We start from the raw sequence: 24211 nt of genomic DNA on the forward strand, positions 1-24211 counted from the left end.
TGCAACGTCCCTCCCACTGTGTCCGGGCCACTCCTGGAGGAGCTGGGGCTGGAACCAGCACAGCTGCTCCTCAAAGGCCGTTTTTGTCTCTGCTCGGAGCTGGGGGTGCTGCTGGAGCTCCCGGGAGTGCTGTGAGGCAGAGCCTGGCACTGCCACGCTGCAGCTGCAGGTGAGGGGTCCCCGTGACCTGCCAGCCTTGGGGGTGCTGCGCTTTGGGGGGGTTTGGGGTCCAACAGAGCTTCTGCTGACCTGGGAGCTCCTTTTCTATCAGTCAGTGCTGAGGCCAGGCTGGTTTCACTGGTGGGTGGGACACTGTGCCCCCCACACCCCCGTGGGTCCAGTTCTGCACAGGAATTCCATTTCTCCCACCCGTGCCTCAGTTTCCTTCCTTTCAAAAGCAGCACCGTGCAAGGGGGTGTCTGGCAAGGCAGACATCCCCAGGGATGGACAAACAGACACGCTGTCCCCCCACGGACGTGTCACATGCCTGGGGATGCTGGCCAGGCTGCAGCTGCAGCCACCCCCGTGCACCCAGCCAGCTCTGGGCTGGGCCAGGGGATTCCTTTCCTTTCCTTTTCCCTTTTTCCTTTCCTTTCCTTTCCCCTTTTCCTTTCCTTTTCCCCTTTTCCTTTCCTTTTCCCCTTTTCCTTTCCTTTTCCCCTTTTCCTTTCCTTTTCCCCTTTTCCTTTCCTTTTCCCCTTTTCCTTTCCTTTTCCCCTTTTCCTTTCCTTTTCCCCTTTTCCTTTCCTTTTCCCCTTTTCCTTTCCTTTTCCCCTTTTCCTTTCCTTTTCCCCTTTTCCTTTCCTTTTCCCCTTTTCCTTTCCTTTCCCCTTTTCCTTTCCTTTCCCCTTTTCCTTTCCTTTCCCCTTTTCCTTTCCTTTCCCCTTTTCCTTTCCTTTCCCCTTTTCCTTTCCTTTCCCCTTTTCCTTTCCTTTCCCCTTTTCCTTTCCTTTCCCCTTTTCCTTTCCTTTCCCCTTTTCCTTTCCTTTCCCCTTTTCCTTTCCTTTCCCCTTTTCCTTTCCTTTCCCCTTTTCCTTTCCTTTCCCCTTTTCCTTTCCTTTCCCCTTTTCCTTTCCTTTCCCCTTTTCCTTTCCTTTCCCCTTTTCCTTTCCTTTCCCCTTTTCCTTTCCTTTCCCCTTTTCCTTTCCTTTCCCCTTTTCCTTTCCTTTCCCCTTTTCCTTTCCTTTCCCCTTTTCCTTTCCTTTCCCCTTTTCCTTTCCTTTCCCCTTTTCCTTTCCTTTCCTTTCCTTTCTTTTCCTTTCCCCTTTTCCTTTCTTTTCCTTTCCCCTTTTCCTTTCTTTTCCTTTCCCCTTTTCCTTTCCTTTCCTTTCCCCTTTTCCTTTCCTTTCCTTTCCCCTTTTCCTTTCCTTTCCTTTCCCCTTTTCCTTTCCTTTCCTTTCCCCTTTTCCCTTTCCTTTCCTTCTCTCTCATTTCCTTCTTTTCTTTTCCCTTCTTCCTTCTCTCAGACCAAACACACATTGCTTGAATATTGTTGTTTGCAAGTTCCACCCAGTGCCAAATCCAAGTCGGTTCGGTTGTTGCCAATAATTAATTACTGTTCTATTTCCAATAATTACTGTTCTGTTTGCAAAGTGCCAGCTGCAGGCAGGTGCCTGTCCCCTCCTCAGGTGCCTCCCTGTCACTTTGCACAGAACAAAGGGCTCCTGGGTGGGGATTAGGGCAGGGAGGGCTCACTCACCCGTTAATGTCATCAGCAAAACACACTCAGCTGGGGGAAATTAATTGCGTTTATTACTAATCGAATCAGAGCAGGATAATGAAAAGTAAAACCTTAGAAATGTCTTCTCAACTATCTTCATGCTCTGCCTCCTCCCTCCTGCAGCAGAAGGAGATGGGAGTGGGGCCCCAGGCAGCTTCTCTTCTCTTCTCTTCTCTTCTCTTCTCTTCTCTTCTCTTCTCTTCTCTTCTCTTCTCTTCTCTTCTCTTCTCTTCTCTTCTCTTCTCTTCTCTTCTCTTCTCTTCTCTTCTCTTCTCTTCTCTTCTCTTCTCTTCTCTTCTCTTCTCTTCTCTTCTCTTCTCTTCTCTTCTCTTCTCTTCTCTTCTCTTCTCTTCTCTTCTCTTCTCTTCTCTTCCCTTCTCTTCTCTTCCCTTCCCTTCCCTTCCCTTCCCTTCCCTTCCCTTCCCTTCCCTTCCCTTCCCTTCCCTTCCCTTCCCTTCCCTTCCCTTCCCTTCCCTTCCCTTCCCTTCCCTTCCCTTCCCTTCCCTTCCCTTCCCTTCCCTTCCCTTCCCTTCCCTTCCCTTCCCTTCCCTTCCCTTCCCTTCCCTTCCCTTCCCTTCCCTTCCCTTCCCCTCTGTCCCCTTCCCTTCTCTTCCCTGAAACGTCCCTTCCTTTCTCAGAACTTCCCTTCCTGGAACTTCCCAGAACTTCCCTTCCTTCCTCAGAATTTCTTTCCTGGAACTTCCCAGAATTTCCCTTCCTTTCCCAGAATTTCCCTTCTCTCCTCCCACAACCATTCTGCGCTGTCACCTTTCTCCCTTTGTCACTCTGTTACCCCAAAGCAGCGTCACTGTCTCCCTTGGGCATGGGGGAGGCTCCTGGCAGCTTCCAAAAAACCCCAGGAGCTGCTGAGCAGCCCCAGCGCAGCCCCTCCTCACCCTGGGGCTGTTCTCTTCGCAGGGATGGCCGAGGGTGGCCGGGCAGGGGTCCCAGCTGAGGGGGGGCAGAGGGGTGCCCCTGACAGCCCCCAGGTGAGCCAGGGCTGTGGGGGGGTGTGGGGGGCACTGGGAGTGCCTGGCCAGGGCTCTCATGGCTGAGCTCACAGTGCTGTTTTCATCTATTTTTAAAAAAAAAACCATATATTGTGTTTTCTCTGTATTTTACACCCCAGCACAGTGAAGGAGGAGGAGGCTGCTGTGACCCCCTCTCTTCCTGCACCATTTCCAAGCCCCCTGAGCAGCTCCTGCAGGTCCTTTCAAGGGGTCAAAGTCTCCAAAATCTCCATGTTCTGAAGAATTTAGTGTGAACTGGAAAAACTGGGCAGGGCCTGAGCTCAGATGGGCACTGGGGAATTTCTCTTAAAATCTGCTGGGGGGTTCTGTGCTCCAGGAATGGGGGTCCCTGCACCCCCAGGTGTGCTGGGGGGTTCTGTGCTCCAGGGGAATTGGGGTCCCTGCACCCCCAGGTCTGTCACAGGGACTGAGCCGGGTCCTGGTGCTGCCCCACAGGATGTGGCTGAGCCCAGGGAGGATGTGGGGAGTGAGAGCCTGGCAGCCAGCCCGAGGCCAGGCAGCGTGGAAGACGTGTATGAGCTGCTGGAGAAGCTGGGCAGGTGAGCTGGGATCTGGGCAGGGATCTGGGCAGGTGAGTGGGATCCATCCCAGGTGAGCAGGGATCCGGGCAGGGATCTGTGCAGGTGAGTGGGATCCACCCCAGGTGAGCAGGGATCCAGGTAGGGATCTGGGCAGGTGGGACCCACCCCAGGTGAGCAGGGATCCGGGCAGGGATCTGTGCAGGTGAGTGGGACCCATCCCAGGTGAGCAGGGATCCAGGTAGGGATCTGTGCAGGTGAGTGGGATCCATCCCAGGTGAGCAGGGATCTGGGCAGGGATCTGTGCAGGTGAGTGGGATCCATCCCAGGTGAGCAGGGATCCGGGCAGGGATCCAGGCAGGGATCCGGGCAGGTTCAGTGGGGTACAGGACGGATCCCAGCCCCACCAGGGCCCCAGGGGTGCCCGGATCTCTGCGATGTCCCCAGGGTGGGTCACGCCCCAGCCCGGCTCTCGCTGCAGCGGCCACTTCGGCGTGGTGCGGCTGTGCCGTGAGCGCAGCACCGGCGCTCTCTACGCCGCCAAGCTGGTGAGGACGCGGCGGGGCCGGGGCAGCCGCCGGGGCCGGGAGCGGGCGCAGGTGGAGCGCGAAGTCGCCATCCTCCGCCGGCTCCACCACCCCAACATCATGCGGCTCCACGACCTGTTCTCCGGCAGAGCTGAAGTGGTGCTCGTCCTGGAGCTGTGAGTGGGGTGCTGAGGGGGGACCCCCTTTTCTGTGCCGTGTGCTGGAGGTGGCCGAGCTCCCCTGCGCCCACCCCGTGCAGGATCAGCGGTGGGGAGCTCTTTGATTTCATTGCCCAGAAGGAGATGCTGTCAGAGGAGGAGGCCATCGAGTTCCTGGGGCAGATCCTGAGTGGGGTGCAGTATCTTCACGCTCGCCTCATCGCCCACTTCGACCTCAAGGTGCCCGTGGGGACCCCCATCCTCACTCCCTGGGGATCCTGCCAGAGCCCTGGTCCCGTTCCTCTCAGCTCCCCAGGCTGCTGCTCTCACCCCTTTGTCATCCCCCTGTTCCACAGCCCGAGAACATCATGCTGCAGGAGAAGGATGTCCCCAAGCCCTGGATCAAGATCATCGACTTTGGGCTGGCCCAGCAGCTGGAGGATGGTACCACCTTCAAGAGCCTCTGTGGGACCCCCCAGTACATTGGTACATTCCTGGGGGTCCCTGGGGGGCCACAGCAGGGGAGGGAGGTGGCAGGATGTCCCACCCTGGCTCTGTGTTTGCCCCCAGCTCCTGAAGTGATCAATTATGAGCCACTGAGCCCCGCGACTGACATGTGGTGAGCAGTCAGGATTTGGGGGCAGCAGGCTGAGCTGGGGGGTGGGGAGGGACACCCCTGGGTGCCACAGAGCGTGGCCTGACCCCCATCTCCTCCTTTCAGGAGCATTGGAGTCATCACCTACATTCTGTGAGTATGGGCAGTGCTGCCTGTGGCTGGGGAAACTGAGGCACTGCGGGTGCTGGGGAGGCCGAGCCAGTGCTGTCCTGGCACTCAGCAGCTCTGTTGTGTCCCCGCAGGCTCAGTGGCCTGTCCCCCTTCCAGGGTGAGACGGATGCTGAGACCCTCTCCAACGTCGTGGCCGGTGCCTACGAGTTCGAGGAGCGCTGCTTCAGCCAGACCTCGGAGATGGCCAAGGACTTCATCCGCCAGCTGCTGCTGCAGGAGCCACAGTGAGCCCCATGCTCCTCCCTTCCGATGTCTGCCCCCTCCTCCAGCATCCCATCCTCATCTTCATCATCCTCATCCTCACCTCCAACATCCCATCCTCATCTTCATCATCCTCATCTTCATCATCCCCATCCTCACCTCCAACATCCCATCCTCATCTTCATCATCCTCATCTTCATCATCCCCATCCTCACCTCCAACATCCCATCCTCATCTTCATCATCCTCATCTTCATCATTCCCATCTCCATCATCCCTATCCTCACCTCCAACATCCCCATTCTCATCTTCATCATCCTCATCTTCATCATCCCCATCCTCACCTCCAACATCCCATCCTCATCTTCATCATCCTCATCTTCATCATCCCCATCCTCACCTCCAACATCCCATCCTCATCTTCATCATCCCCATCCTCACCTCCAACATCCCATCCTCATCTTCATCATTCTCATCTTCATCATCCTCATCTTCATCATCCCCATCCTCACCTCCAACATCCCCATTCTCATCTTCATCATTCTCATCTTCATCATCCTCATCTTCATCATCCCCATCCTCACCTCCAACATCCCCATTCTCATCTTCATCATCCTCATCTTCATCATCCCCATCCTCACCTCCAACATCCCATCCTCATCTTCATCGTCCTCATCTTCATCATCCCCATCCTCACCTCCAACATCCCATCCTCATCTTCATCATCCTCATCTTCATCATTCTCATCTTCATCATCCCCATCCTCACCTCCAATATCCTCATCTTCATCCTCACCTCCAACATCCCCATCCTCATCTTCATCATTCCCATTCCCATCTTCATCATCCCCATCTTCACCCCATTCCCATCTTCATCATCCCCATCCTCACCTCTAACATCCCCATCCTCACCTCCAATATCCCATCCCCATCTTCATCGTCCCCATCTTCATCCCCATCCTCATCTTCATCATCTCCAAGTCTCCATCCCCATCCCCATCTATCTCCATCTCCAAAATCCCCATCCCCATCTTCATCATTCTCATCTTTATCATCCCCATCCTCACCTCCAACATCCCCATCTCCATCTCCAACCCATCCCTGTCTCCCCCCCATCTCTATTTCCCATCTCCATCCCCATCCCCATCATCCCCACTTCCACCTGGTGCCCTCTGTGTCCCCACCATCCCCACGGTGGGTGTGTGGGGCCGGGCCCCCATCCCCAGAGTGTCCCTTTGTGCCGCAGGCGGCGCATGACAGCGGCCGAGTGCCTGGCGCACCCCTGGATCAAGGTGAGAGGTGCTGGCAGAGCCCCTGGGGGCGGGGTGGGGACACGGTGGCACTGCCCTGTCCCTGTCCCCGCAGCCCCTGAGCAGGAAGCAGGCGCTGAGCCGGAGCCGCTCCTCCATCAACATGAGAAACTTCCGCAAGTTCAACGCGCTGAGGAAGTGGAAGGTGAACGGGTCCCACCACCCCCGAGCGCCCTGGGGAGCTCAGGATGGGCTCCATCCCAGAGATGTGGGAGCGACCCCCACCTCCGACCCCCTCCCCTGCTGTCCCCCAGCTCTCGTACAACACAGTGTCCGCCTGCAACCGGCTGTGCCGCTCGCGGCTGCTCTGCCACCTGGGCAAGGAGGAGGAGGAGCTGGTGAGCCCCAGGAGCCCCAGATCCCACCCAGCACGGGCTGGGAGGGGGGCAGAAGGGATTTGTGGGGGGTCTGTCTCAGTTTTTCCCCATTTCTCCCCATGGCAGTGCCCTCTATACTACAGGCCCCCTGTTTTGGGCAGGAAGGGCAGAGCATGGGTGGGATGAGATGAACCCACAGGAGCCCCAGATCCCACCCAGCACGGGCTGGGAGGGGGGGACAGAGGGGATTTGGGGGGGTCTGTCTCAGTTTCTCCCCATTTCTCCCCATGGCAGTGCCCTCTGTGCTGCAGGCCCCTTGTTTTGGGCAGGAGGGGCAGAGCATGGGTGGGATGAGATGAGCCCCCAGATCCCACCCAGCACGGGCTGGGAGGGGGGCAGAAGGGATCTGGGGGGTGTCTGTCTCAGTTTCTCCCCAATCCAGTACCCTCTATGCTGCAGGCTCCCTGTTTTGGGCAGGAGGGGCAGAGCATGGCTGGGATGAGATGAGGGAAGAATGGGGAGATACCCCAGGGATAGAGGCATGGAATAGAATGGGGTGCTGTGCAGCGAGGGTTGTCTCCACAGCCCTCTCCTTTGGGGGTTCTCTCTGTGGGGGAAGCCCTGCCCCTGCCCTGCAGCCCCCCCCCCTGTGCCCCCAGCGCTGCTGTGAGAGTGACCAAGAGGAGGAGAGCAGCCCCCACACGGCTCTGCTGCGCCGGCGGAGAAGCAGCTGCTCCTGAGCCCCTCCCAAAAAACACAGGACCCTGCGAGGGGAGCATTTGGGGTCCCCTCATCGCCCCATCCGAGGGGGTAGGGGCGGTGTCCAGTCCCAGATCTCCCAGTTCCGTGGTGTTGGAGGGTCACTGGGACATCAGCACGCCGCTCCTGCCCCCAGATTTTGCTGCCCCGGAGCTGGGACCCCCCTCCTCACTGCTTTGTCCTAATGAAAAAAATAAATGTCACCTCCTCCTCCTCTATCCTCTTGTCCTGCTACTCCTTCCCCTTCACAGCCAGGCAGGTGCTGGGTGCCCGCAGCTTCCTCCCTCAATAGCGCTGCCGATCTGGGGGAACCCCAAAGCCGTGCGCTCCTGACACCCCAGATTTCACCCTGTGGGGCAGAGTGACCCTTAAATTGTCCCTTCTGTGCTGCTCTGGGGGGTCCCTGTGGTTTGTTGGCTGCTTTCCTGGCGTCCCCTTGCCAGAACAACTCGGATCCTCCTGCTCTGGCTGGGGAAACTGAGGCAGGAGGCAGCACTTCCTTCCCACCCACTGCAGCGCGGGGGGGCCGCCCTGTTTTCCCCCTCTCTATTTCCCAAACATGCCCTGGCCCTGGCCCTGACAGTTGTCAGGCTAAATATTTTGTGTGCGGCAGCCGAAAACAGAAGAAGCGAAGGGGCCGCAGCGTCCGTGGGTTCCCCGGGCACCGTCCGGTCACGGAGCACCAGAACCCGAGGTGGGACCGGGACGGGGCCCCGGGGGTCCCGATGAGGATGGGGACGGGTGCCCCGAGGCTGGGGGTGATGCTGCTGGTCCTCGGCCACCTCCCGCTGCCCCCCGTGTGGGCTCCCTCCGAGAGTAAGTGCGTGGGAGAGGGGTGGGGGGTGCTTGGGGTGGGGGCTGCCCGGTAATTCCTGCGAGACAAACCCTGAGGCGAAGCTCTCCAGGGGTTCCCTGTCTCAATTTGCCCCCCAGTTCTGCAGACCCCGCTTTTGGGCAGGAGGGGCAGAGAGAAAACCCCCCCCCCCACCTCCTTGGGAACTGCAGCCCCAAAATCCTGGGAATTTTATGACCCAAACCCTTGGAATTCTGGCCTCAAAAACCTGGGAATTGCAAGCTTAGAACTCTCAGAATTTCAGCCTGAAAATCCTGGGAATTTTAGCCCCAAAATCCTGAGTATTTCAGCCCCCAAATTCTGGGAATTTTGTGACCCAAACCCTTGGAATTCTGGCCCCAAAAACCTGGGGATTCCAAGTTTAGAACTCTCAGAATTTCACCCTAAAAATCCTGGGAATTTTAGCCCCAAAATCCTGAGTATTTCAGCCCCCAAATTCTGGGAATTTTGTGACCCAAACCCTTGGAATTCTGGCCCCAGAAACCTGGGGATTCCAAGCTTAGAACTCTCAGAATTTCAGCCTGAAAATCCTGGGAATTTTAGCCCCAAACCTTGGGAATTTCAGCCTGAAAATCCTGGGAATTTCAGCCCCAAAATCCTGGAATTTTATGACCCAAACCCTTGGAATTCTGGGCCCAGAAACCTGGGGATTCCAAGTTTAGAACTCTCAGAATTTCAGCCTGAAAATCCTGCGAATTTTAGCCCCAAATCTTGGGAATTTCAGCCTCAAAATCTTGAGAATTCCAGTCCCAAAATCCTGGGAATTCCAGCCTGAAAATCCTGGGAATTCCAGCCCCAAAATCCTGGGAATTTTATGTCCCAAACCCTTGGAATTCTGGCCCCAAAACCCTGGGGATTCCAAGCTTAGAGCTCTCAGAATTTCAGTCTGAAAATCCTGGGAATTTTAGCCCCAAACCTTGGGAATCCCAGCCTCAAATCCTGGGAATTTTATGACCCAAACTATTGGAATTCTGGCCCCAAAAACCTGGGGATTCCAAGCTTAGAGCTCTCAGAATTTCAGCCTGAAAATCCTGCGAATTTCAGTCCCAAAATCCTGGGAATTCCTGCCCCAAAATCTGGGAATTCCAGCCCCAAAATCCTGGGAATTTTATGACCCAAACCCTTGGAATTCTGGCCCCAAAAACCTGGGGATTCCAAGTTTAGAACTCTCAGAATTTCACCCTAAAAATCCTGGGAATTTTAGCCCCAAAATCCTGAGTATTTCAGCCCCCAAATTCTGGGAATTTTATGACCCAAACCCTTGGAATTCTGGGCCCAGAAACCTGGGGATTCCAAGTTTAGAACTCTCAGAATTTCAGCCTGAAAATCCTGGGAATTTTAGCCCCAAAATCCTGAGTATTTCAGCCCCCAAATTCTGGGAATTTTGTGACCCAAACCCTTGGAATTCTGGCTCAAAAACCTGGGGATTCCAAGTTTAGAACTCTCAGAATTTCAGCCTGAAAATCCTGGGAATTTTAGCCCCAAAATCCTGAGTATTTCAGCCCCCAAATTCTGGGAATTTTGTGACCCAAACCCTTGGAATTCTGGCCCCAAAAACCTGGGGATTCCAAGTTTAGAACTCTCAGAATTTCACCCTAAAAATCCTGGGAATTTTAGCCCCAAAATCCTGAGTATTTCAGCCTGAAAATCCTGGGAATTTTAGCCCCAAAATCCTGAGTATTTCAGCCCCCAAATTCTGGGAATTTTGTGACCCAAACCCTTGGAATTCTGGCTCAAAAACCTGGGGATTCCAAGTTTAGAACTCTCAGAATTTCACCCTAAAAATCCTGGGAATTTTAGCCCCAAAATCCTGAGTATTTCAGCCCCCAAATTCTGGGAATTTTGTGACCCAAACCCTTGGAATTCTGGTTCAAAAACCTGGGGATTCCAGGTTTAGAACTCTCAAAATTTCAGCCTGAAAATCCTGGGAATTTTAGCCCCAAATCTTGGGAAATTCAGCCTCAAAATCTTGAGAATTCCAGTCCCAAAATCCTGGGAATCCCAGCCTGAAAATCCTGGGAATTTCAGCCCCAAAATCCTGGGAATTTTATGACCCATACCCTTGGAATTCTGGCCCCAAAAACCTGGGGATTGCAAGCTTAAAACTCTCAGAATTTCAGCCTGAAAATCCTGGGAATTTTAGCCCCAAACTTTGGGAATTCCAGCCTGAAAATCCTGGGAATTCCAGCCCCAGAATCCTGGGAATTTTATGATCCAAACCCTTGGAATTCTGGGCCCAGAAACCTGGGGAATCCAAGTTTAGAACTCTCAGAATTTCAGCCTGAAAATCCTGGGAATTTTAGCCCCAAACTTTGGGAATTCCAGCCTGAAAATCCTGGGAATTCCAGCCCCAAAATCCTGGGAATTTTATGACTCAAACCCTCGGGATTCCTGCCCCAAAACCACAGGAATTCTGGCCCCAAAACCTGGAAATTTTGGCCTCGAAATCCTGGAATACTCAGCCCTGAAGGTGCAGTGCTGGGGTGAGGGACTATTGGCAGCTGTCAGTGCCACAGTGCCCATGGGGCCACATTGCCCACGGTTCATGGGTCACACCAAGAGGGGAAAAATGTCACTGGGACAAGGACATGGCCATGAGCTGCTGGCTCAGGCTGGCAGCAGACAGAGGGGTGGCTCCCTCCAGGACCTGGAGCTGGTTTCTGGCTGGGGGTGCTGTCAGTGGGAATTTCTTGGCTTGTTTTTGGGATTAGGAAGCAGGAGGTGCTGGGGATTGTGCTGCCCGTTTTTGAGTGGAAAAGCCCCAAAATCACCAATATGGGGTTGGGGCAGTGCCCCAACATGGAGATCTGTGGTAGCCCCATTACCTGTCTGGGCACCTTGCTGGAGCTGCCACTCACTGGGTAACCGCGTGCCCATGAGTGGAGAGATCTGTGAGCCCCCACAACTCAGGGAAGGGGGAAAACCATCTGCACCCCCAGAGTGGCCAGCAGGGCTGGGATGTGTTTCTGGGGCTGCCAGGCCTCGTTAGCATCAGCGCTGACGGCCGCGCCGTGCCCCGGAGAGCCGCAGCGTCAGAGCCGCTCGCATCTCCCCGGCTGCCCAAACCAATTCCAGCCGGGCTTGACAGGCAGCACCAGGATATTGAACCCCCTGGGGGATCCCCGGGTGGGGAGGGGGATCAGCTGCCCACGGCGTCCCCCTCTCGCCACCCCAGTCTGCGGCAGCATGGACATCCGCAACGACGTGTCCCAGCTGCGGAAGCTGGAGAACTGCTCCATCATCGAGGGCAACCTGCAGATCCTGCTGATGTTCACCACGGGCGCCGAGGACTTCCGGGGGCTCAGCTTCCCTCGCCTGCTCATGATCACGGAGTACCTGCTGCTTTTCCGCGTCTACGGGCTGGAGAGCCTGCGGGATCTCTTCCCCAACCTCTCGGTCATCCGCGGCACCGAGCTGTTCTTCAGCTACGCCCTGGTCATCTTCGAGATGCCGCACCTGCGGGACGTGGGGCTGCACAGCCTGGGCCACATCCTGCGCGGCTCGGTGCGCATCGAGCGCAACCAGGAGCTCTGCCACCTCTCCACCATCGACTGGGGGCTGCTGCTGCCCGACGCCGGCGACAGCACCTACATTGTCGGCAACAAACCGGCTGAAGAGTGTGCCGATGTCTGCCCGGGCATCCTGGACGTGGAGAAGCCGTGCGTGCAGACCAGCGTCAATGGGCAGCTGGATTATCGCTGCTGGACCTCCAGCTACTGCCAGAAAGGTGGGTGCTGGCGGCACAGGTTGTGCTGGGATGGTGCTGGTTTGTGGGGCAAACTGAGAGGGCACTGGAAGGAGGCTGGTGGCCCCAGTGTGGGGAGGTGGCTCCCCGGCTGTTCTGGTAACCAGATCTGTGCTGTATCATCCTCTGAGGAGAGGCCAGCTCCCAGCTTTGTGTTTTCCCAGCGGCGAGGTAAATACAGGCCCCTCCTGAGCTCGTTTGCTGTAAACAGGAGAGCTGGTAATGAAATATGTACTATAAACACAGATCCTTATCAGGGCTGCAACCTCGGCTGTGGCCCCGGCCTGGCTGCACTGGGCAGATGGGGTTCAGCATGGGCTGAGCCCCACCTTGTCCGTCCATCTGTCCTGCTGTCCCTCCGTGCAGCCCCTCATCCACCAGCCCAGCTGCTCACTCAGCCACTCATCACACGGCCGTCCATGCATTCCTCCATCCCTCTGTGCACCCTGCCATGCCTCCCTCCACTTCTCCATCAATCCATCCCTACATCCCTTCATCCCTCCCTGCATATCTGTATCCTTCCCTTTCTCCTGCCATTATTGGATCCCCACATCCCAGCATCCTTCCTTCTGTCCCTGCATCCCTCCATTGCTGCATCACATTCCTCCCTTCATCCCTCCTTCCATCCCTTCATCCCACTATCCCTCCATCCTTGCATCCCTCCATCACCACATCCATCCCCATGTTCCTCCCTCCCTGCATCCCTTCATTCCTCCATCCATCCTCCATCCCTCCATCACTCGATCTCTCTCCCTATCCCACCCTTCACCCCCGTTTCCCCCAGCCCTGGAGGATGTCAGCAGCCCCCTGAGCATCACATTCCTCCCTTCATCCCTCCCTCCCTGCATCCCTTCATTCCTCCATCCATCCTCCATCCCTCCATCTCTCTCCCTATCCCACCCTTCACCCCCGTTTCCCCCAGCCCTGGAGGATGTCAGCAGCCCCCTGAGCATCACATTCCTCCCTTCATCCCTCTGTCCCTGCATCCCTTCATTCCTCCATCCATCCATCCTCCATCCCTCCATCACTCCACCTCCCTATCCCACCCTTCACCCCCGTTTTCCCCCAGCCCCGGAGGGTATCAGCAGCCCCCCGAGCCCTTCCCACCTCTCCCCCGTGCACACCTGCCCCAGTCCCATCTGCGCAGCCCAGGCTGCGCTCCGTGTCCCAGCCCTCCGTGTCTCCCCCGGCAGTGTGCCCGTGCGGCGCGGGCTCGGCGTGCACGGCAGCGGGCGAGTGCTGCCACGCCGAGTGCCTGGGGGGCTGCGGCCGCCCCCACGACCGACGGGCGTGCGTCGCCTGCCGCCACTTCCACTTCAACGGGCACTGCCTGCCCTCCTGCCCGCCCCGCACCTACGAGTACGAGGGCTGGCGCTGCGTCACCGCCGAGTACTGCGCCAGCCTGCGCAAGGTCTCCGACAACCCCCGCGACGCCTCCAAGTTCGTCATCCACCAGCGGCAGTGCCTGTCCGAGTGTCCCTCGGGGTACACCAGGAGCGACAGCAGGTGGGGGTGTCCCCAGCGTCCCGGCACTGCCGCGGTGGTGGCGCCTTGGCCAGCTCACTGTCCCTGTCGCCCTGCCCGCAGCATGTTCTGCCACAAATGCGAGGGGCTGTGTCCCAAGGAGTGCAAGGTGGGCACCAAGACCATCGACTCGATGCAGGCAGCGCAGGAGCTGGGGGGCTGCACCCTCATCGAGGGGAACCTCATTCTCAACATCCGCCGGGGCTGTGAGTGCCAGACCCAGCCGAACCCACCCCGGGTGGGAGAGCTGCTGTGGAGGGCAGGGGGTGGAGGAAGGGGGAATTAACGGGGAGGTGCCCCTCTCCCTGAGCTCACGCAGGGTGTCATTCCCAGATAACCTGGCCTCGGAGCTGCAGAGCAGCCTGGGGCTCATTGAGACCATCACGGGCTTCCTGAAGATCAAACACTCCTTCGCCCTCGTATCCTTGTCCTTCTTCAAGAACCTCAAACTGATCCGTGGTGACTCCATGGTGGATGGGTGAGGATGGTGTGGGTTTTTGGGGGATATGTGGCTCTGAATGTACCTTTGCCCCCTGCCTCTATCCACATCTCCTCCCCAGGAATTACACCCTGTACGTCCTGGACAACCAGAACCTGCAGCAGCTCTGGGACTGGAGCCACCACATCCTCTCCATCCCCGTGGGCAAGATGTACTTTGCTTTCAATCCCAAGCTGTGCCTGGCCGAGATCTATCGCATGGAGGAGGTGACAGGCACCAAGGGGCGGCAGAACAAGGCGGAGATCAACCCCCGCACCAACGGGGACCGGGCGTCCTGTGAGTACGGGGATGGGGACAAGCAGCAGCGCCACGAGCCTCTGCCTGAGCCCTGCCTCTTCCCCACAGGTAAGACCCAGACCCTGCGCTTCATCTCCAACGTCACCGAGTCCGACCGCATCTTCCTCAAGTGGGAGCGGTACCGGCCCCCCGAGTACCGGGACCTCCTCAGCTTCATTGTCTACTACAAGGAGTCGTAAGTGGTCCCCGTTGTGGAGGGCATGGGAATCCCAGCCCGTGAGGTCCTTTCTTCCTGGACACCCGGGGGTTTTGGGACCCTCCCTGACGCCTGGTGTGGGGCAGACCCTTCCAGAATGTGTCAGAGTACGTGGGGCAGGACGCCTGCGGGGCTCAGAGCTGGAACGTGCTGGACGTGGATCTGCCGCTGAGCAGCGAGCAGGAGCCGGGGGTGACGCTGCTCAACCTCCGTCCCTGGACCCAGTACGCGATCTTCGTGCGCGCCATCACCCTCACCACGGCCGAGGAGGGGCGCAACTACGGGGCGCAGAGCGAGGTGGTTTACATCCGCACCATGCCGGCGGGTAAGGGCTGGCACGGGCTGGGGGTGCTCATGGTGGAGTCCCAAGGAAAGACTGATCACCCCCAGAAAATACTGATCACCCCAGAAAATACTGGCACCATGCTGGTGGGTAAGGGGCTGGCACGGGCTGGGGGTGCCCGTGGTGGAGTCCCCAGAAAAGACTGACCACCCCCAGAAAAGACTGATCACCCTCAGAAAAGACTGGCACCATGCCAGTGGGCAAGGGGCTGGCACAGGGCTGGGGATGCTCATGTTGGAGTCCCCAGGAAAGCTTGACCACCCCCAGAAAAGGCTGACCACCCCCAGAAAAGACTGATCACCTCTAGAAAAGAGTGGTCACCCCAAAAAAGTCTGATCACCCCCAGAAAAGACTGACCACCCCCAGAAAAGACTGGCACCATGCCGGTGGGTAAGGGGCTGGCACGGGGCTGGGGATGCACGTGGTGGAGCCCCAGAAAAGACTGATCACCCCCAGAAAAGACTGATCCCCCCTAGAAAGGACTGGCACCATGCCAGTGGGTAAGGGGCTGGCACAGGTCTGGGGTTGCCCGTGGTGGAGCCCCCAGAAAAGACTGATCACCCCCAGAAAAGACTGATCACCTCTAGAAAAGAGTGGTCACCCCAAAAAAGTCTGATCACCCCCAGAAAAGTCTGATCACCCCCAGAAAAGTCTGATCCCCCCTAGAAAAGACTGACCACCCCCAGAAAAGACTGACCACCCCCAGAAAAGACTGGCACCATGCCAGTGGGTAAGGGGCTGGCACAGGTCTGGGGGTGCCCGTGGTGGAGCCCCCAGAAAAGACTGACCACCCCCCAGAAAAGACTGACCACCCCCAGAAAAGACTGGCACCATGCTGGCGGGTAAGGGGCTGGCATGGGGCTGGGGATGCTCATGGTGGAGTTCCCAGGAAAGACTGACCACCCCCAGAAAAGACTGGTCCCCCCTAGAAAAGACTGAGCATTCCCAGAAATGACTGGCACCATGCCAGTGGGTAAGGGGCTGGCACGGGGCTGGGGATGCTCATGGTGGAGCCCCCAGAAAAGACTGAGCCCCCCCAGAAAAGACTGATCACCCCCAGAAAAGCCTGACCATCCCCAGAAAAGCCTGACCACCCCTGTGTCATCCCAGCCCCGACGGTGCCCCGGGACGTGATCTCCATGTCCAACTCCTCCTCCCACATCGTGGTGCGTTGGAAGCCGCCCACGCAACGCAATGGCAACATCATTTATTACCTGGTGCTGTGGCAGCAGCTGGCCGAGGACATGGAGCTCTACATCAACGATTACTGCCACAAAGGTGAGGCCAGGCGGGGCAGGGGCAGCACAGCAGCCGAGGGCACCGGCAGAACGGGGATTGTGCCCTGAGCCAGGCCCTGCCAGCCCTGCCCCTTGCTGCCCACAGGCCTGAAGCTGCCCACCAGCAGCGAGCCAGGCCCTGCCAGCCCTGCCCCTTGCTGCCCACAGGCCTGAAGCTGCCCACCAGCAGCGCAGACACGCGCTTCGGGTTCGGGGATGGTCCCGAGGGGGAGCAGGATGCTGAGGAGAGGTGCTGCCCCTGCCGCCCCACCGACGGGCAGCTCCGCATGGAGGGTGAAGCCGAATCCTTCCAGAAGAAGTTTGAGAACTTCCTCCACAATTCAATCACCATCCCCAGGTGCCATCTGGGGGGGTCCCTGCTTTTGGGGGGCTCCCTCAAGCTGGGTGCGTGGGTCTGCCTGGGTGGGGGGGTCCAGCGGCTCCTCCTGGCAGAGCCTTTAACTGATTTCCCGCTGTCTCAGGCCACCCTGGAAGGTGACATCCATTAATAAGAACCCACAGAGGTGAGCTGGGACCAGCCTGGGGGATCTCCCCTCCCTTGATCAATTTTGGGGTACAATCCTGGGGCCTCGACTCCTGTCCCCAGGTCCCAGAAGCAGCGCAGGGACGCGGCGGCCGCCACACCCGCGCCCAACGCCTCCTCAGCGGAGCCGCTGGCCCCGAGCCGCCCCGGGGGAGGCGAGCCCAAGGCTGACTTCCAGATCTTCGAGGACAAGGTGGTGCGTGACCGGGCGGTGCTGTCGCGGCTGCGCCACTTCACCGAGTACCGCATCGACATCCACGCCTGCAACCACGCCGCGCACACCGTGGGCTGCAGCGCCGCCACCTTCGTCTTCGCCAGGACCATGCCCGAGCGTGAGTCCCCCCTCACCCCTGGCTGCACTGGGGTGCACTGGGATGTTGTTGAGATGGGCGATGGGCAGCGGGTTGGGGTCCAGGCGATGTCCCCTGTCACCATCCTCTCAACCCGAGCGGGAGTCGTGACAGTTGTTTCGACCCCAGTGTGCAAAAGACAGAAGCAAGACAGTCAGGTTTTATTCAGCAGAAAGCAGTAATGCAGTTTATTGCGTGTAACAATTCAGTTTTGTGATAGAGAGAGAGAGAGAAAGGTTGGGATATAGCTACCAACAGACGAGATGCATCCTCGTGGTTGTCCGACCATAGATGCGTCTTTGATCCGTTGGGGAGAAAGAGATCTCAAAGTCTCTTTAGGAAAGTCAGTTTTTATAGTCCTTTGCCAAAGCGAGTCACCTCTGGGCAAAAGGTGGGGAGATTGATGGACTGTTGTATGTGGAGATCATTACTCTGAGAAACAGGTGCTAAAACAGGGCACTATAACCAGTACCAGTGGGGATCATTGCTCCAACAAACAGGTGCTGAACAGGGCACTATAACCAGTACCAGTGGGGATCATTGCTCTGAGAAACAGGTGCTGAACAGGGCACTATAACCAGTACCAGTGGGGATCATTGCTCTGAGAAACAGGTGCTGGAACAGGGCACTATAACCAGTACCAGTGGAGATCCTTGCTCCAACAAACAGGTGCTGGAACAGGGCACTATAACCAGTACCAGTGGGGATCATTGCTCTGAGAAACAGGTGCTGAACAGGGCACTATAACCAGTACCAGTGAGGATCATTGCTCCAACAAACAGGTGCAGGAACAGGGTGCTATTAGCAGTATCCTGCTCGAGTGCAGCGTGCCATGGCAGCACCAGGCACACCTACAAACAGTCATTGGAAAGCATCCACCTCAGCCAGGCCAGAATTCAGGTCCAGAGTGAGGGGTGGGGTCCAGGGTCTCAGTCTCTGATGATGGTCATGAGGCGGATCAGAGAAACTTTGGACCAAAGTTTCACACTCCCTCTGTGCCCCTCTCCAGTGCAAGCTGACAACATTCCTGGCAACGTCACGTGGGAGCCAGCTGGCAAGAACAGTGTCCTGCTGCGCTGGGAAGAGCCCAGGAACCCCAACGGGCTCATCCTCAAGTATGAGATTAAATACAGCCGGGAGAGTGAGGTGAGAGCACCCTGTGGCATCTCCTGCCCAGCCCTGCCTGGTCTGGTTACAGGGGCACAGCAAGCATCCCATGCCATGCCATGCCATTGATCCCATCCCATCCCATCCCAGTGATCCCATCCCATTGATCCGTTCCCATGCCATCCCATCCCCACCCCATCCCACTGATCCCATTGATCCCATCCCATCCCATCCCATCCCATCCCATCCCATCCCATCCCATCCCATCCCATCCCACCCCATCCCACCCCATCCCATTTATCCCATCTCATCCCATTATCCCATCCCATCCCATCCCATCCCATCCCATCCCATCCCATCCCATCCCATCCCATCCCATCCCATCCCATCCCATCCCATCCCACCCCATCCCATTTATCCCATCCCACCCCATCCCATTGATCCCATCCCATCCCATCCCATCCCTCTCCCAAGGCTTACACACGGCTGGGGGACACGAGGCCCCTTTGCCACCCCCACATTGTCCCCTCCAGGAGGTCACCACTGTTGTCTGCGTTTCACGCCACCGCTACTCCAAGTACGGGGGCGTCCACCTGGCTCTGCTCCAGCCAGGGAACTACTCAGCCAAGGTCAGGGCCACCTCACTGGCTGGCAATGGCTCATGGACAGGGCTCGTCAAGTTTTACATCCTGGGGCCAGGTACTTGCTGGGGGGTAGGGGACATCAACAGGGACTGTGGGGGCAGGGAGGGGGTGGCTGTGGGTTGGGGAGCTGGGGCTCAGAGGGGGCTGCTGGATCAGGGCACTGGGGAATTGGGCTGTGCTGCTGGGATGGGATGTGTGGGGTCAGGGCATGCTGCTGAAGATGGGAGTTGTTGCTGAGGGATGATCCTGGCCTCAGACACTGGAGCATCACAGAATTATTTGGGTTGGAAAAGGCCTCCAAGGGCAGTGAGTCCAGCTGTTCTCTCAGCACTGCCAATCTCTAACTGATGTCCCCAAGTGCCACATCCACACATCTGTTAAATCCCAGAGACTCCACCAGTGCCCTGGGCAGCCTCTTCCAATGCTTTCCAGTTTTCCCCAATATCCAATCCAAACCTCGCCTAGTGCAACTTGAGGCCACTTCCTCTGGTCCTGTCCCTGTTCCCTGGGAGCAGAGCCTGACCCCCACCTGGGCTGCATCCTCCTGTCAGGGAGTTGTGCAGAGCCACAACATTCCCCCTGAGCCTCAAGGATGAGCCCTCTCACCCCTCTCAGGTGCTCCTGGTGCTCCAGACCCCTCTCTAGCTCTGTTCCTTTCTCTGGTCACATTCCAGCTCCTCAATGTCTTTCTTGTCATGAGGGGTCCAAAACTGACCCCAGATCCCTCAGTGGTGCCCAACACTCACTTTCTTCTTAGCTCTCCCTTGGGTAGTGATGGATTTGTAGAAACACTTTTTATTGCCTCATATGGCAGTTCTAGTTGGATTTTGGCCCTTCTAATTTTCATTCTCAGATCCTCCTGAACTTCCTTCCCCCTTTCTTGGAGGTCAGAGCCTTTCATTTCTCCCTGAGCTCCAGCCAAAGACCTCTGTTCAGCCAGGCTGATCTTCCCATCCATCCAAGGATACTGCTGGATTGAGGAGCTGGGGGTTGGGACTGGGGGACACAGGGACTGAAGTCTGCTGATAGACTGGGGGATCTGGAGGATTGGGGGATGCTCTGCAGCAGGAGCACACACGGATCAGAGGGTGCTGCTGCTCTGGGGAGCTGGAGGCTCCCCCTCTCCAGCCCAGGTGTCCCACATGAGGTGGGATGAGTGCCCAGAACCTGATCCACGACCTCCTGCTCCCGGCAGCCGAGGAAGAGTCCAGCAGCTTCTACGTCCTGCTCACTGTCACACCCGTGGTGCTCATGGTGCTCATCTCCTGCCTGGCTGTCTTTGTCTTCTTCTACAACAAGAAGAGGTAACGACCCCCCTGCACCCCCAGGGCTGGGCTGGGGCAGGGTCTGGCTGGGAAGGGCTGGGGGGAGGCTCTGAGCACTGCCCACCCTGACAGGAGCAATGATGGGTACCCCAGCGGGACTCTGTACGCCTCCGTCAACCCCGAGTACTTCAGCGCCTCGGACAGTACGTGGGGACATGGGGACAGGAAAAGGGCCACCCCAAAGGGCCACCCAGCCCTTTGTTTGATGGGTCACACTGGAGGGGACAGGGGTGGGATGGGATGGGATGGGATGGGATGGGATGGGATGGGATGGGATGGGATGGGATGGGATGGGATGGGATGGGATGGGATGGGATGGGATGGGATGGGATCAACGGGATGGGATCGATGGGATGGGATCAATGGAATGGAGATGGAGATGGCAGGGGGATGAGGACAGGGAGGAGGATGGTGATGGGAGTGAGACACGAATGAGAATGGGATGAAGCTCAAGATAAGGATGGTGATGGGAGGGAGATGGGAACAGGGATGGGGATGGGGATGGGGATGGGGTAGGGACAAGGACTAGGATGGTGATGATGTGGAGATGAGGATGGGATGAAGATGAGGATGGGGATGCAGATGGGGTTAGTCACAGTGCTGGGGATGGGGTGATCCCCACTCACCCGCAGTGTACATGCCTGATGAGTGGGAGGTGTCCCGGGAGAAGATCACAGTGATCCGGGAGCTGGGACAGGGCTCCTTTGGGATGGTGTATGAGGGGGTGGCGCTGGGGCTGGTCACGGAGGGAGAGGAGACCAAGGTGGCCCTGAAGACGGTCAACGAGTTGGCCACCATGCGGGAGCGCATCGAGTTCCTCAACGAGGCCTCTGTCATGAAAGCCTTCAAGTGCCACCACGTGGTAGGTGGGCAGGGGAGGGGGAGGGAGGGGACACGGGGGGTCAGGCCGCTCACACGCCAGCCCTCTTTGTCCCTGCAGGTCCGTCTGCTCGGCGTTGTATCCCAGGGCCAGCCAGCTTTGGTCATCATGGAGCTGATGACACGTGGGGACCTCAAGAGTTACCTGCGCTCTCTCCGGCCTGAAGCCGAGGTGAGGGGCTGCTCGGGTGCCAGAAAAGGGACACCCACCCTATTCCAGGGGTGGCCCTGCCCAAACCCTGACTCTGTGCACGGTGCAGAACAACCCTGGGCTGCCCCCACCGTCCCTCAAGGACATGATCCAGATGGCAGGAGAGATCGCCGATGGCATGGCTTACCTCAGCGCCAACAAGTTCGTGCACCGGGACCTGGCCGCCCGAAACTGCATGGTGTCCGAGGATTTCACCGTCAAAATTGGAGGTGGGTGGGCAGTGCTGGGCAGGCTGTGCCAGCCCTGTGTCTCTGTCTGCTCACACCTTCCTCCTCCTCCAGATTTTGGCATGACCCGGGATATCTATGAGACGGATTATTACCGGAAAGGGGGCAAGGGGCTGCTCCCCGTGCGCTGGATGTCCCCCGAGGCGCTCAAGGACGGCATCTTCAACACCCAGTCTGACGTCTGGTGGGTGCTGAGGTGGGCAGAGCCGGGGGAATTGGAGATCCCCGGGCTGAGCAGCGGTGCCTTGGCAGGTCCTTCGGGGTGGTGCTGTGGGAAATCGCCACGCTGGCCGAGCAGCCCTACCAGGGCATGTCCAACGAGCAGGTGCTGCGCTTTGTCATGGACAACGGCATCCTGGAGCGGCCTGAGAACTGCCCTGACAAACTGTGAGTGTTGGGGAGCACCCCCACCCTGTTGTGGGAAAGGCTGGCAGGGGAAATCCTGGTCTCTGCCGTGGTGGGAAGGCTGTTGGGGGCTGGAGCCCCCCAAACCCAGCAGATGCCCTCTTGTCCTGGTTTGGAGGACAGGTGGCTGCCAATAGAGGCAGAAGCTTCTCTTTGAAATGGAGAATGTAAACCCCCTCCCTCTAAATTATTATAATATTGAAATTAAGGGGCTCTCAGGCAAAGATAGGGGAATTAGGAATAACAGTTCTTTACTAGGAAAATTAAAATAGAAATACAGTATTACAAAGAAAAATCCCAAACCCTGCCAGAGTCAGAATCCAAGCTGACACCCGTCAGTCAGTCAGGGTGTTGGCACAGTCCCATTCAATGGTGGCTGCATCCTCCTGCAGTGGCAGATGTGGTTCAGCTGGAGCAGTGCTCCTGGAGAAGGGGCAGTTTCCTCTGAAGCTCCAGGGATGATGTGGAAAGGTCTGGTTTTCCTCTGGAATCCAGTGGAAAGAAGGTTCCTTGGTGTCCAAAATGTCAGTTTTTATCTGGGTAGGAAAGGCTTGGCTGCTCCCCTGGCTGGAGCATCTCCCAGTGGGATGATGGAATTTTATCAGTCATGCCCTGGGACTCACCGGCCATTAACAGGAGATATCTCCTGGAGGGAGGATGGGCTGTGGGAAGATAAAGATGATTGCCCAGCTGGTTTAAAGATGGCCCATGAGCAGATAATATGTGCCAGGAGATCAGGGTCACTGCCCCAGCTGGTTTAACAGATGGTGACAGAATCCACATTTCTGGTCACACCAACCCCACACTCCTCTCTCTGCAGCCACGAGCTGATGTGCCTGTGCTGGCAGCAGAACCCACGCCAGCGTCCCTCCTTCGTCCAGCTCCTGGAGCGCATCAAGGACCACATGGCCCCTGCTTTCCGCAGCCTCTCCTTCTTCTACAGCCCCGAGAACGGCCATCACGGCTCAGGAGAGCCCTCCAGCACCGAGGAGGACGAGCCCCCCGAGGAGGACGAGCCCCCCGCGTCCCCCCTGCCCGCACGCAAGGACCAGCTCCCCAATGGGACAGCCTCACTCTGACCCCGGGGTGACCCCCGCTGGACTCTGCACCCCACGCCCTTCTCTGGCCACCCCCCACTGCTGGGACCCCCCTGCATTATTTATTGCTTCCAAGGGCTCAGCCAAGGAGTGGGTGCCTTGGGAAGAGGGTGGCAGCAAGGCAAGGATGTTCCATGGGATGCATTTTCCCTGAAAATAAATTGGAGGTGCTCCAGATCGGGGGGGAGGGAGTAAGGGGCTGCTGGATGGGAGGAGAACACCCCAGTCTTTCCTTACTTTTTTTTTTGGGGGGGTGGGATAATGTGGGTACGGGAATGGGTAGCAGGGTTTGGCACTCGGGGACCCCCATCAACCTTCCTCTGTGGTGGCAAACAGCTCAGCTCCCCCTGTGATCCCCAGCCTTCCACAGGTGAGGAAACGGAATCACGGGGCAGCGGGAGAAGCCCTGATGTCTCTCCCCAGTCTCCTGCACTGGGACCAGCGCCGAAGCCGTGCTGGTCCAGGGAAGGGGTGTCACCGTCTAATCCGAGCGCGAATAAAGGGGATGAAGCTCAGCTGTGGCAGTACCTGGCTTGGGGGGGTCGCGGGGGCGGCACAAGGGGCCTCCCACCCCCCCCATCCCGCCAGCCCTATCTGCGTCCTGTGGCTTTGCCCTGCGGTGCCCAAACCGGAGGCGTTTCTTGAGAAAAACGTCAAAGCAGTGGAATTTAGGAGGATGTGGCGGCTCTGCCGGGTGGGGGCTGCTGGGGTGTCCAGTGGGGGCCCCACGGGAGGTCACCCCAAAGGAACCGTGGCCCCGTGGGGGTGGAGATGAGCCGGGAGCTGAGCCATGGGCGGGCTGAGAACGTGCTGAACTCGGTGCACTGATGAGCTTACTCCGTGCTTCCGAGAAATCTCGGGGACAAACAGCATCCGGGTGGGGATGGGGAGCCCGAACCAGTCCTGTCCTTCCCCGCCTCGGGGAGGAGGACGAGGTGGGTCCTGGTCGGAGGTGACAGGGACAAGGCCACCGTGCCACCAAACATCCCCTTGTTTTTCTGCACCCCAACATAACGGGGTGCTGGGGAAGAGCCTGAGCCGGGAGAGCCCAGCACGCCTCGAGATTTGGGGGGCTTGGGGTGACCCCCGGGATGGCAATAAGCTCGGTAATAATACTGCAGCTCGCTCTGAGCCAGATTCTGGAGCCGGGTGTGTGTCTGTGTGTACATGTGTGTGCACCCCAGGAATTTTGGGGTTCCAGTGGTGGGATGAATCCTCTGGGTAGGGCTGGGGGTGCAGGTAGGCACGGGCAGGGCACAGACGGACACGGCGGCCGGTACCCGCGTGTGGAATCCCACTCTCCCGGCTCGGAATCATCCCGGTGCCGGCGAATCACGGCCGGGGGGGGGTCTCGGGCCGGGG

General features: G+C 57.8%; 2 protein-coding genes across 3 annotated transcripts; both read left to right on the plus strand.

Moving 5' to 3' along the window:
• Nucleotides 1–156: 156 nt before the first annotated feature.
• On the plus strand, nucleotides 157–7544 carry LOC130262600 (death-associated protein kinase 2-like). 2 transcript variants are annotated; one of them, XM_056509920.1, is made up of 14 exons: nucleotides 157–169; nucleotides 2639–2709; nucleotides 2850–2927; nucleotides 3187–3290; nucleotides 3751–3972; nucleotides 4056–4194; nucleotides 4311–4440; nucleotides 4525–4573; nucleotides 4676–4702; nucleotides 4813–4965; nucleotides 6187–6232; nucleotides 6306–6395; nucleotides 6505–6588; nucleotides 7227–7544. In XM_056509920.1, the coding sequence occupies exons 2-14, from the start codon at nucleotides 2641–2643 to the stop codon at nucleotides 7305–7307; spliced, it is 1272 nt and encodes a 423-aa protein (XP_056365895.1). In that variant the 5' UTR covers nucleotides 157–169; nucleotides 2639–2640; the 3' UTR covers nucleotides 7308–7544. The 2 variants fall into 2 exon arrangements, with proteins under 2 accessions (XP_056365895.1, XP_056365896.1); XM_056509921.1 differs by having other exon boundaries at nucleotides 3946–3972.
• Nucleotides 7545–11365: 3821 nt separating this feature from the next.
• On the plus strand, nucleotides 11366–22962 carry INSRR (insulin receptor related receptor). The gene is made up of 21 exons (XM_056509914.1): nucleotides 11366–11906; nucleotides 13118–13430; nucleotides 13512–13654; nucleotides 13782–13926; nucleotides 14009–14223; nucleotides 14293–14419; nucleotides 14527–14765; nucleotides 15894–16061; nucleotides 16229–16418; nucleotides 16543–16584; nucleotides 16668–16936; nucleotides 17964–18100; nucleotides 18598–18760; nucleotides 19901–20009; nucleotides 20103–20173; nucleotides 20663–20892; nucleotides 20971–21081; nucleotides 21170–21329; nucleotides 21402–21531; nucleotides 21600–21734; nucleotides 22573–22962. The coding sequence occupies exons 1-21, from the start codon at nucleotides 11366–11368 to the stop codon at nucleotides 22829–22831; spliced, it is 3897 nt and encodes a 1298-aa protein (XP_056365889.1). The 3' UTR covers nucleotides 22832–22962.
• The last annotated feature ends 1249 nt before the right edge of the window (nucleotides 22963–24211 follow it).

Source organism: Oenanthe melanoleuca, chromosome 25 (assembly GCF_029582105.1).
Source record: "Oenanthe melanoleuca isolate GR-GAL-2019-014 chromosome 25, OMel1.0, whole genome shotgun sequence".
Taxonomy (NCBI): domain Eukaryota; kingdom Metazoa; phylum Chordata; class Aves; order Passeriformes; family Muscicapidae; genus Oenanthe; species Oenanthe melanoleuca.